The sequence below is a fragment of the Primulina tabacum genome, chromosome 6 (genome assembly GCF_025594145.1).
Source record: "Primulina tabacum isolate GXHZ01 chromosome 6, ASM2559414v2, whole genome shotgun sequence".
Lineage (NCBI taxonomy): Eukaryota > Viridiplantae > Streptophyta > Magnoliopsida > Lamiales > Gesneriaceae > Primulina > Primulina tabacum.
The window spans coordinates 40475191-40488705 of NC_134555.1; the positions used below are offsets into that span (position 1 = coordinate 40475191).

Consider the following 13515-nt stretch of genomic DNA (forward strand, 5'->3'; position numbering starts at 1 on the left):
AAAACTAGGAAAATTTTGTCCACAAAGATAGATAGGTAGGATCAACAATTTATCCAAAAGTAGTAGAAGAAAGTTTTCAAGAATAAAAATAACTTCTTCAAACTGAAGATAAGATTCAAAAATTCTCATACAACATATATAGGAAATGATAGAAAAGAACAACAGACAACATCAATATCACTCGCTCTACAAATGACCTCCACAAGGGACACTTCTTAAGGACAATAAATATTTCTACAACACATGAAGGTCATTGCATGTTCATCACCGACAAAATAGCAAGAACAAGAACTATGAGACCTGAGATAAGTGAACCCGTCATAACAAAGTATCCTCTTTTAACAACCGCACCTCAAAACTTTGTTCAAATTGAATATGCTTGAAAGAGAACACGAAGAACCAAATAAAAAACTGTTTAAAATGGAACTCACCATAAATGCTTCATAAAGCCTTAGAAGCATTTTCTGTGGACAATAGACGGACCGGACTCGTCGTATTCGCTCTTAGAAATCCACATCTGTTTAAGCACAACCACGTGCATCAATAACAATTTATATAAAACATTCTCCGTGTTTTAACGGATAATTAAAATATTTATTTCAAAAGATATAGGAGAAGATGAGTGACCTGTTGGAAAGTGCTCAGGGATGCAAGAATGGATCCTCCAATCCACACACTGTACTTTCTCTCTGGTGGTGCAACAACCTTGATCTTCATACTGCTCGGGGCCAAGGCAGTGATTTCCTTGCTCATACGGTCTGCAATACCAGCGAACATAGTGGAGCCACCACTGAGGACGATGTTACCATAGAGATCCTTCCTTATATCGACATCACACTTCATGATGGAGTTATAGGTGGTCTCGTGAATTCCAGCAGATTCCATTCCAATCAAAGAAGGCTGGAAGAGGACTTCAGGGCAGCGGAACCTCTCAGCTCCAATTGTGATAACCTGTCCATCCGGCAACTCATAGTTCTTCTCAACAGAAGAGCTACTCCTGGCAGCTTCGTATTCTTGCTCATAGTCAAGAGCAACGTAAGCAAGCTTCTCCTTCATGTCACGGACAATTTCCCGTTCAGCAGAAGTGGTGAACATGTAGCCTCTTTCAGTGAGGATCTTCATAAGGTAATCCGTGAGGTCACGACCGGCAAGGTCCAGACGAAGGATGGCATGTGGTAGAGCATATCCCTCGTAGATTGGCACTGTGTGGCTCACACCATCACCAGAATCCAGTACAATACCTGCTCAACAAAACAAATTGGCAGAAAAGAGCTAAAGATTTGCACATTATATGTGTGGACAAAATTCATATTCAAATCTTTATACCCACCGGTTGTACGACCACTGGCATAAAGAGACAGCACGGCCTGGATAGCTACATACATTGCAGGAACATTAAAGGTCTCAAACATGATTTGAGTCATCTTCTCTCTATTGGCCTTAGGGTTGAGGGGTGCCTCAGTTAAAAGCACTGGGTGTTCCTCCGGAGCAACACGAAGTTCATTATAGAACGTATGATGCCATATCTTCTCCATGTCATCCCAGTTGCTGACAATTCCAGTGCTCAATAGGATATTTCAAGGTCAAGATACCTCTTTTGGACTGAGCTTCATCACCCACATAGGCATCCTTTTGCCCCATACCGACCATGACACCGGTGTGTCGAGGTCGTCCCACAATACTTGGAAAAACCGCCCTAGGAGCGTCATCACCAGCAAATCCAGCCTGAATTTAAAACATCAACTAGCAATAATAGTCTAAACTAATGATAGAACAGATTCAAAATTAAAAGGGCTTCGATGGCATTTTGGATTACACACGAACCTTCACCATTCCAGTTCCATTATCGCAGACAAGGGGCTGAATATCCTCACCATCGGCCATTTTTTACAACTGCAACAAACAAACAATTCAATCAACACAGTAGGTCAAAATCACCGAATCAAGCACGAACCAAGCAGATACAACGTATGTTTGTCCACAAAGTAACCTGATATCCATGAAAGCATACGAATTTAAAGTAAAATATGCTTTAGTCAACCACATCCACTCACACAGAGAAAATTCATCCAACTTGATAATTTTCAAGACAAAACAAACAAGAATAAACGGAAAAAGGATCAGATCTAAAGCCAAAACAGATAGATCAACAAATATATTGCACTAGGAACAGCAAATCGGATTAAATCACACAAGTATCTTAAAAATCACAAACGACAACTTTTCAAATAACAAAATCTAGCAAGAAATCGTAGAGATCTATTCACACAGCTCAAATCCAGAACTACCCTTAAGATGACCGATGCCAAAAAAAAGAACAAGAACAAATTCAATCAACTCGAAAAACGAAAACAAAAACAGAAAAAACGACCATAATTACCTGGATTTGGAGAGGAATTGGGGAAGAGAGCAAGAGAAATTTAGATTTAATGCAAATCCAAACGCCGATGAGGCGAATGGTTTCTTTTAAAATAATTATCCGAGTTTTTCTTGGCTCTCTTCCGCAGCAGCGTCGCCTGCCTCGGTGTGAACGCCAAAGGAGGAAATGAAGTGACATCGCAGAGACCACAAGTGATATTTATAGGTAGAATGAATCGTGAGGTTTGAATTTTGAATTCGTTTAAACTATATTAGAGTATATATTTCATAAATCTATTTTTGAGACAAGTTAATTTAATTTGTAATTAAAATAAGTAATAATATTTTTATCATAAAATTTAATAATTTCTCATGAATCAAATCTTATTATTTTTAATATAAAAATTAATAATTTTTTAAGAATCAGATCAAATTTAAGATCTGTTTCACAAAATTTATCTGTGATATCGTTTCACGGGAGTTTACATATTAATATTATTATCACAAAAACTCATGTGAGACGGTCTCACAGGTCAATTTTGTGAAGCGGATATTCTATATGTGTCATTTATGAAAAAATATTACTTTTTATGCCAAATATATTAAAGATCCGTGTGACCGTCTTATGAAAGACCTAATCTATTATTATTATCGATAAAAAATCATTTTGGTATACAAATTATTGATAAATTAATAAATTGATATGTATTAACTATAATAAATGACTCGATTAATACACAATCTAACTAAAAATACAATTTTACCCTTCAATGAATTTTTTAAAATCCAATTAATGTTCTAAAATTAAAATAAATACAAATTTTATTTTTAGAAATTATTTTTATTAGTAAAATTGTAATATATATATATATATATATAATTATTTAAAAATAATATTATTATAGATAACTATAGCTCTCTTTATATAGAAATAATATAATTATTAATTAATACAAATCTATACCAATAGATATATTATATACTCAAATATAATATATTTTTTCAAAATATACTGTCGAAAAATATAATAAAAAAATATTTATATTTGTATTTAAATTAAGATACGAGTTTGAAAAGTCATGAAATTACTAAAAATTTCTAAATCAAGCGTAAAAAGTTTCCGAGTCATAAAAAATTAGACAATTAATGAGATTTTGCATATGTTTCCAAATCGAAGTTTCGACTGCATGTGTCATTCATTGGTTTTTCTCAAGAAATTTGTCTTTCGTGATCTATAAATTTCTTGTTACACACTTTTTCAAATTATGACGAATCAATACCGAAATTTTGAAAAGTTAAAATGAGTTATTATGTTTGGTTCGATAGTCGAAAACATCACATCCGAGCTAATGTAAACAGATATTTGTATTGGAAAATAATATTTAAAATGTGTGTATTGAATATTTGAATGTTGAATATTTGAATGTTGAAAATAAGAGTTGTAAATATTGAAAATTAGTGTGTGATGATGTAGGTAATGATGTATTTTATTTTTGGATTATTTGTAAAGATTTCCTATAAATAGATCTCTCATTTGTGAAGAAAATCACAATTGAGTAGAGAGAAAAATATTATAAAGTGTGTAGTTTGGTAAATTTTGAGAGTTTGAGATTTTTACTTTTTACCATAAATTTTTACTTTTTCACAACATGTTATCAGCACGAAGCTCTAAAAGTCCTACATACTTTTCCAAGCTCCAAACAGAAGAAAAAGGTAACAAAAATAATTATATTTATTTACTGTTATTTATTTATTGTGTATTTATTTAATATACAATATAATGTTATTATTAGAAATAATAAAAATAAATTTTTCATAAACTTGTTATAAATCCTGGGAGGATGTTAAGACGACATCCCACACTCCCGGTAAGGGATACGACAAGTATAAAAGCCTATAAGGTTTTTAAACAAAATAAATTATGATACTCATTATAATATTATGATATGATATACATAATTATTTAAACATGTCTAATATTATATATATCATATTATTACCATAAAATTATACAAATACATACCTTTATTTTTTTTGTACCCCAACGGTCATAAATGGTAAAAAACGGCTAGTTTTTGCCCTATAAATATGATCTCACAAACACATTCCATCACTCCAACTTTCTCTTCTTCTCTAAAAATTATTCATCATCAAATTTTTCGAAGAAAAAAGAAGATGGCTTTCTCAAGGATATTTTTAATTATTTTGGTTGTCATACTCACGAGTCTTGTATTTATCGGAGAATATCCTCCTCGTGCGTTTTCTTTATTTTTACAAATACTTGTACTTGTTGTTTATCCGTTACTTTGTATTGCAATAATTATTAACTAATAAAATGCATCGTAATTTTTTTTAGTACCATCATGTCAAATTTAACAAAGCTCGAATTTGTTGCGCTCGACATCACGGGAAAAAATTATATGCCATGGACTCTAGATGTAGAAATGCATCTTGAGTCATTGGGTCTAAGCGAGACCATTAAAGAAAATGGCATATGCACGTCACAAGAAAAGGCAAGAGCCATGATATTTTTGCGTCGACATCTCGACGATGGATTGAAATGTGAACATCTGACTGAAAAAAATCTCATGGCTTTGTGGAAGGGATTAAAAGAAAGATTCGAACATATAAGAGAAGTTATACTTCCGACCGCCCGGGATGAATGGAATACATTGAGATTCCAAGACTTTAAAAAAGTCAGTGATTACAATTCGGCGATGTATAGAATAATCTCGCAATTAAAATTTTGTGGACATGAGGTCACAGAATCTGATATGCTTGAAAAAACATTTTCCACGTTTCATACATCAAATATTACTCTACAGCAACAATATAGAGTACGTGGATTCGCGAGATATTCTGAACTCATCGCCTGTGTTCTTGTGGCGGAAAAAAACAACGAGCTATTAATGAGAAATCATCAGTCCCGACCCACTGGATCAACAGCATTTCCAGAAGTAAATGCTGTAAGTAAAAATGAATTTAAACCTGAAAACCAAAATCAAATTCAAAGACAAGGTTTTGGTCGAGGTCGAGGTCGAGGTCGTGGACGTGGACGTGGACGTGGACGTGGAATTGGCCGTGGTCGTGGTCAAGGCCGTGGTTTTGAAAATAATCGAGATAGTTATTTTTATAACTCATCTCAAAAGAACGTCCCAAACCATCTACAGAAAAGGCATCATGAGAATACAAGTGTTAATGAGAAGCACTTAAAAAGATATGAAAGTTCTTGTTACAGATGTGGTACTCCAGGACATTGGTCCAAAGTTTGTCGAGCCCCTGAGCACCTTTGTAAACTTTATAAAGAATCATTAAAGGGGAAAGAAAAGGAGACCAACTTCACTGAACGCAGTGACCGTTTGAGTGATTCAACTCATTTTGATGCTGGTGATTTTATGAATGATTTCTCTGGAAATGATCAATATGTTGGTGGGATAGAAATGAACAATATTGATGCTGCAGATTTTCTCAACGATTTCTCTGAAAATGAACAATATAATGGTAGAATATAAATGTACAATAATCTATTTTTCATGTATTCATAGAATAATGTTTTATTGTATAATTATGATTTGTGTTATATTTAAATATATATTGCAAGTAATTTATTTCATTGCATATTTTTTTGAAGTTCAAATATGAAAAATGCTATGAGCAAAGCTGAAGTTTGCATACCCGATAGTGGTACAACGCACACTATCCTCCGAGATAAAAGATATTTCTTGGAACTAAAACCAACAAAAACAACGGTGAATACAATATCAGGTCCTGTAGACTTGATTAAAGGATGTGGTAAAGCACAATTTTTGTTACCTAATGGTACAAAATTTTTGATCAATGATGCTTTATATTCACCACAATCGAAAAGAAATTTGTTGAGTTTTAATGATATATATTTCCATGGTTATGATACTCAAACAATGAATGAAGGGAATGAGAAATATATGTGTTTTATCACATATAAATCAGGAAAGAAATATGTGATTGAAAAACTACCAATGCTCCCTACTGGATTGCATTATACACATATAAGTCCCATTGAATCAAACATGGTAGTTGATAATTCTTCGATATTAACCAATTGGCATGATCGATTGGGACATCCTGGTTCAACAATGATGCGAAGAATTATAGAAAATACACATGGTCATCCACTGAAAGACCAGAAGATCTTTCAGAATAATAAGTTTCAATGTAAAGCATGTTCTCTTGGAAAACTTATTATAAGACCATCACCAGTCAAAATCCAAACTGAATCACCAATGTTTCTTGAACGTATTCAGGGTGATATTTGTGGACCAATCCATCCACCATGTGGACCATTCAGATACTTTATGGTATTGATTGATGCCTCCAGCAGATGGTCACATGTATGTTTATTATCAACTCGAAATGTTGCATTTGCAAGATTACTTGCTCAAATAATAAAATTGAGGAATCAATTTCCCGATTATACAATCAAGAAAATTAGACTTGATAATGCTGGTGAATTTACTTCCCAAACTTTCAATGATTATTGTATGTCTATGGGAATCATTGTTGAGCATCATGTTGCTCATGTACATACACAGAATGGATTGGCTGAATCATTGATTAAACGTCTGCAAATGATTGCTAGACCAATGATTATGAAAACAAAGCTCCCTATTTCTATATGGGGACATGCAATTTTACACGCTGCTTCATTAATTTGCATCAGACCAAGTGCATATCATAAATACTCCCCATTGCAGCTTGCATTTTGTAAAGAACCAGACATTTCTCATCTGAGAATTTTTGGATGTATGGTGTATGTGCCTATTGCACCACCGCAACGAAAGAAAATGGGACCTCAAAGAAAGGTTGGAATTTATATCGGTTATGATAGTCCATCAATCATTCGATATCTTGAACCTCAGACAGGCGACGTGTTCACAGCACGTTTTGCTGATTGTCATTTTAATGAGGAAATCTTCCCAATGTTAGGGGGAGAACAGAAACATATCGAAAAGGAAATTACATGGTATGTATCATCATTGTTACATCTGGATCCAAGAACAAAACAATGTGAAAAAGATGTACAACAAATTGTACACTTGCAAAGAATAGCAAATCAAATACCAGATGCATTTGCAGACACAAAAGGGGTAACTAAATCATATATACATGCTGCAAATGCCCCTGCTCGAATTGAAATTCCAAAGAAACAAATGGAAGATACTCATGATGTCATTAAACGCCTGAAGCGTGGAAGGTCAGTCGGTTCCAAGGATAAAAATCCTCGAAAAAGAAAATTCATAGAGAAACACGATGATCACAAAATAAAGAATGACGTTTCTGAAGAAACACATGATGATCACAAAATAGAGAATGATGTTCCTGAAGAAACACATGATGATGAAAATGTTCTGTCAGAACCACAAACTGACGAGAATCATGAAATCTCTATCAATTATATTAATACTGGAAAAATATGGAACCGAAAAGATATAGATGAAATTGATGATATATTTTCTTATAATGTGGCAATCGACATCACAAATGATAACGAAGATCATGAACCAAAATCTTTTGGTGAATGTAAAAATCGGCAGGATTGGATAAAATGGAAAGATGCCATCCAGGTTGAATTAAATTCGCTAAACGTAATGTTTTTGGACCTATAGTCCTTACACCTGAAGGTGTAAAACCTGTTGGATACAAATGGGTTTTTATTCGAAAGCGAAATGAGAAAAATGAAATAGTAAGATATAAAGCTCGACTTGTTGCACAAGGTTTTTCTCAAAGGCCTGGAATTGATTATGAAGAAACGTAGTCTCCTGTGATGGATGCAATTACGTTTCGGTATTTGATTAGCTTGGCGGTATCTGAAAATTTAGAAATGCGTCTTATGGATGTTGTTACAGCTTACTTATATGGATCACTTGATAGTAATATATATATGAAAATCCTTGAAGGATTTAAGATGCCTGAAGCACAAAGTTCAAAACCCATGGAATGTTATTCTGTGAAATTACAAAGATCATTATATGAGTTAAAGCAATCAGGTCGAATGTGGTATAATCGACTAAGTGATCACTTGATGAAAAAGGGATATGTAAATAATTCGATATGCCCTTGTGTTTTCATTAAGAAAACAACATCCGGATGCGTAATTATTGCTGTATATGTTGATGATTTAAACATCATTGGAACGAATAAAGAAATTCAAGAAGTTGTGTCATACTTGAAGGAAGAATTTGAAATGAAGGATCTTGGAAAAACCAAGTATTGTCTGGGTTTACAAATTGAACAAAAAGAATGTGGAATGTTTGTTCACCAGACAAATTATACAGAAAAGATCCTTAAACGTTTTAATATGGATAAAGCAAATCCTTTAAGTACTCCAATGGTTGTTAGATCATTAAACATAGAAAAGGATCCATTCCGTCCATGTGAAGATGATGAAGATATTCTTGGTCCAGAAGTACCATATCTAAGTGCCATCGGTGCCCTTATGTACCTTACAAATTGTACAATGCCTGATATATCTTTTGCCGTGAATCTGTTGGCAAGATTTAACACATATCCAACAAAGAGACACTGGAACGGAATTAAACATATATTCCGTTATCTACGAGGAACGACAGACTTGGGACTTTTGTATTCAAAAGATGCTAATCCAAGTATAATTGATTATGCTGATGCTGGATACTTATTTGATCCACACAAGGCACGTTCCCAAACTGGATATGTATTTACTCGTGGAGGCACTGCAATATCTTGGCGTTCTCAGAAACAAACGCTCGTAACAACTTCATCAAATCATGCCGAGATTATTGCACTACATGAAGCAAGTCGTGAATGTGTGTGGTTAAAATCAATGACCCAACATATCCAAATTTCATGCGGATTATCATCTGATGAGAAGCCTGTGATACTATATGAAGATAATGCTGCATGTGTTGCTCAAATGAAAGAAGGATACATAAAAAGCGACAGAACTAAACATATTTCTCCTAAGTTCTTCGCATTCACCAAGGAGCTTGAGAAGAATAGATATATTGATGTTCGTCACATTCAATCAAGTGAAAACTCATCAGATCTCTTCACAAAGGCACTTCATACGTCAATATTCAGAAAGCACATATATAATATTGGGATGCGCAATCTACGAAATTTGTGAAGAATTGTTCATGTCAACATCAGGGAGAGTTTACGTGACTGCACTCTTTTTCCCTTACTATGGTTTTTATCCCAATGGGTTTTTCCAAGTAAGATTTTTAACGAGGCAGTACAAAAACACGTAATGAAGACATCATCGTATCATGATCATCATCACAAGGGGGAGTATTGGAAAATAATATTTAAAATGTGTGTATTGAATATTTGAATGTTGAATATTTGAATGTTGAAAATAAGAGTTGTAAATATTGAAAATTAGTGTGTGATGATGTAGGTAATGATGTATTTTATTTTTGGATTATTTGTAAAGATTTCCTATAAATAGATCTCTCATTTGTGAAGAAAATCACAATTGAGTAGAGAGAAAAATATTATAAAGTGTGTAGTTTGGTAAATTTTGAGAGTTTGAGATTTTTACTTTTTACCATAAATTTTTACTTTTTCACAACAATTTGTTTTATTTCATTTTATCAAATATTTTTTTGTTATATATTTGAGTTGACAATTATTAATCATAATATATTATATTTGTAAAAAAGTGTAATTAATAAAATAAGCTTGAAAATAAAAATATGTACATAATTGGATTTATTAATGATAATTGGAATTAAAAGCAATTCATGCTAACGATAAAATTGAATTTTTATATTGATTGTGTATCAATTAAGCTATTTTTGCTTTCATTCTTTTGTAAAAATTATGTTTATTTTTATTCTTAATGACAAAGTTAATTCGATCGGTGTGTTTTGACTTTTGACTTTGATTTGCTCTTACAGTATAAAATGGATCGAACCAGTCCCCAAATGAGCCAATTCGACTTGAGCTCAATCAAAACTAGCTAGGAGATGATCATAAGCTCCGAATCGCTAGCCGAGCTCGAGCTTCTATTTTCACGAGTTCAACTCGATTTCGATTCATTACACCCTTAGTTTGCTTTATTAATTATGAATTTTCCAATCATAACACCAAGAGAAAATAAAGACCCATTATTTACACTTGCATAATTTAAAACTAATTTTTTTCCTAACGAAAACTGCCTTACTAAAATTTAAAGTGGTTTTCCTAAAAATCCTTAAAAGTTGTTTAATCAACCTCAACTACTAGAAGTAACAAAATCTACAGAATCCTAATATAATATTCATTTTCAAGATTCATGATTTCTTATGAAACCTTCAGGTTGTAGAGACTCACTGATCATGGCAACTTCTTGCTGTGGAGTTTCCGGTATCGCCCGCGACATGCTACTTGTGGCTAGATCACACCCCACAATTTTATGGCATGTTTCAATGAGACACTGCCTACAAGTAGGGCACGAGGAGTGTGAGTTCAGCCATGTATCTATGCAGCTGACATGAAACCCGTGGTTGCACTTAGGTAAAACCCTGACACGTTCGCCGGGCCCGAAATCCGATAGGCAAATGGCACACTCTGTGTCCAAACCTGGCAGCATAACTTCACTTGTGTAGCTTATCGTAGGGAATGTCTTGAGAGCCCTTTTCTTGATCCCCGTGTTGGCTACCCGAGCCGCTGTCGTTGCACTGGCATGATGGTTTAACTCGGAGGAAACTAAGCTCGAGCATCTGAGGGCAAATTTTATGATTGAATTTAGTCCCAACGAGCAAATTAAGGCACATAATAGGACTGAGAGGACCATGATAACATTTGCATCGAAGGAGTTGCTGTCTCTCGGGTTTGTCGGATCGAGGGTTGTCGTCGGGGAAGGCGATGGTGGTGGGGAGAGGTACAAAGGAGTGTGTGGTAACAATTTTCTTGAATGGAAATCTTGGATGAATTCTTGTTTCACGAAGGTTGAATAGGAGGAAATTGCACTAGGGATTGGAGCCATTTCTTTTGTTTTCTAGAGCATTGGAATTTAGTTGTTGGGACTCCCTTTAATAGGTGGTGCTCTAGAGGGCATTTATAAGAAAGAAGTGAAATGGTTGCTTAATATTTAATTATAAATAATTTTATAAAGTTGATATTGTATCTTCACAAAACTCCAACGAGACAGTCTCACCGGTCAATTTTGTGAGGTTAATATCCAACCTGACCCACTAAAAATATTACTTTTCACTTTAAGTATGGATTGAGTTGATTCATATCACGAAAATAGATCGTGAGACATTGTATCTTTGCTAATGGAGAATAAACATGACGGATGAGCTTAGTTTTACTCGATAATTAAATCCAACTCGACTGGATTTTAATTCAACTCGAGCTCGATATGGCTCTAAGAACAAGAGGATTTATATCAATATAAATATACAAAAGTTTACAATATGCATAGTATTATTTATGCAAACATTGAATTAAACTCATTTTCTTGAGAATATTCTTGGACTTGATTTCATTCTCTTCCCAAAGCTTTTTGAATGCTAATTATTGAACTCACAGTATTTGGAACTCCACTAATTTTTGTATAACGCAATATGGTTTGTCCAATCAAAATGGGTCCAACCCACTCTTGCGGGGTTTGTTTCATCCTACCCGTGCAGGCAGTGCCTGCACGGGCAATGAACGGCCCGGATCACTCCACATGAGTGATCCGGGCCCACCTCCATGTAAAAAAAAAAAAAAAAAATTGGCTTGAAAAAATACGAGCCGTTGGATCGACCCCTGCAGGCAGTGCCCGCAGGGGTAGGGTCGACCGAACCCTCTTGCGGTGTAGCTTGTCATTTGAACATTGGCTTTGAGACTCCCAAGAGCGAATAACTTTTTCTTTTAATGAATTATTGAGATATTGCAATTTCCCTCCTGTAATATGTCTATTTTATTCTTTAATCCAAAATATTCCCGAGTTGCGGAGTAAATTGGTTATTGTTTTTATTTATTTTTTTTAAAATCACGTAGTGTTAGCATAATGCTAGAAACTGATATAATAGTGAAAACTGTTTATGTGATCCTGAGTATTAGTAACATATCTGCTATCACACTATATTCTAAAAACTCATTAACGTTCTTTGCTTTCTAAGTGTGCAGATCACTTAGCACGGTATCTTTTTACTTGGTTACCGTTAAACAGATTTTCGTGTCGCTTAAACATTAGTTAGACATCTCGTTTAGTTTCTTTCTCAACATTGGAGAATGGCGTCTGTGGGCAATGGTGGTGGGACTTGAAATATTTTGCAAATTTTCTTTGCCAATCAACGAAGAACACCAATATCTTGAAAGTGTGGATATTCCATAATTCAATACTTTCTTCAAAAAAACACACACACCTCAACCAAATAGTTTTAAGAAAGGAAAAAAAATTATCTACCTTTGCCTCACTTTTTATCATTGGGATGCTTGACTATGACAACCAAAAACTAGAGGGGTGCTCAATTACTTGTCTTTTCCATGACAACCAAAACACTAGTTTTTCAAAATCACATCTAGGTGGAAAGTGGAAACGAAGTTTGTCTATGATGTGTTCAGATTTATTCATTCATATAAGATCGAATACTTGTCGCTTTAAGTACATATAGTGATAATTGTTCATTCCAATAATCATTCTCTCAATAATCATACTTCAAATAATCAATGAAAATCGAACACGAAACATTGGCTCTTATATCAATTGTATCATTGAGCACTTGTCGTTTTATTAAAAATTATAGATGTTGGTGACGCTGTAACTCTAATATTTAAAATCATACAAGACCCTAAGCACGACTTTTCGATTTTTTTCTCTTTGCAGGAACAATTATTGAATTTCAAAATATCTATCTTAAATTTATTTGAAATCCATCGTAACTAATATTGAAAATGTTTAATTTATCAAGTAAATTTGAATTCACTTTGAATTTAATCCAACCAAATGAGTTCCATCGATCAAGCACAACTTTAATATCCCAAATTCTGCCACTATTATCTTATTTTATATTTATAAATTTTAATGATTTATTTGATAATATTATTATTTTCATGATTATTATTTAGATTTTTTTATATATGTAAGATATATAATAGAAATATTTTATAAATATAGAAAATAAACTATGAGAATATTCATTCGCATCGAAAACAGAATAA

At 33.7% G+C, this 13515-nt stretch overlaps 1 protein-coding gene and 1 pseudogene across 1 annotated transcript; both read right to left on the reverse strand.

Moving 5' to 3' along the window:
• Positions 1-83: 83 nt before the first annotated feature.
• Positions 84-2568, reverse strand: LOC142549540 (actin-7-like; annotated as a pseudogene).
• Positions 2569-10413: 7845 nt separating this feature from the next.
• On the reverse strand, positions 10414-11968 carry LOC142548227 (RING-H2 finger protein ATL78-like). Its single transcript, XM_075656542.1, has one exon. It carries the CDS (start codon positions 11345-11347, stop codon positions 10646-10648), a length of 702 nt encoding a protein of 233 aa, XP_075512657.1. The 5' UTR covers positions 11348-11968; the 3' UTR covers positions 10414-10645.
• Between the last annotated feature and the right edge of the window lie 1547 nt (positions 11969-13515).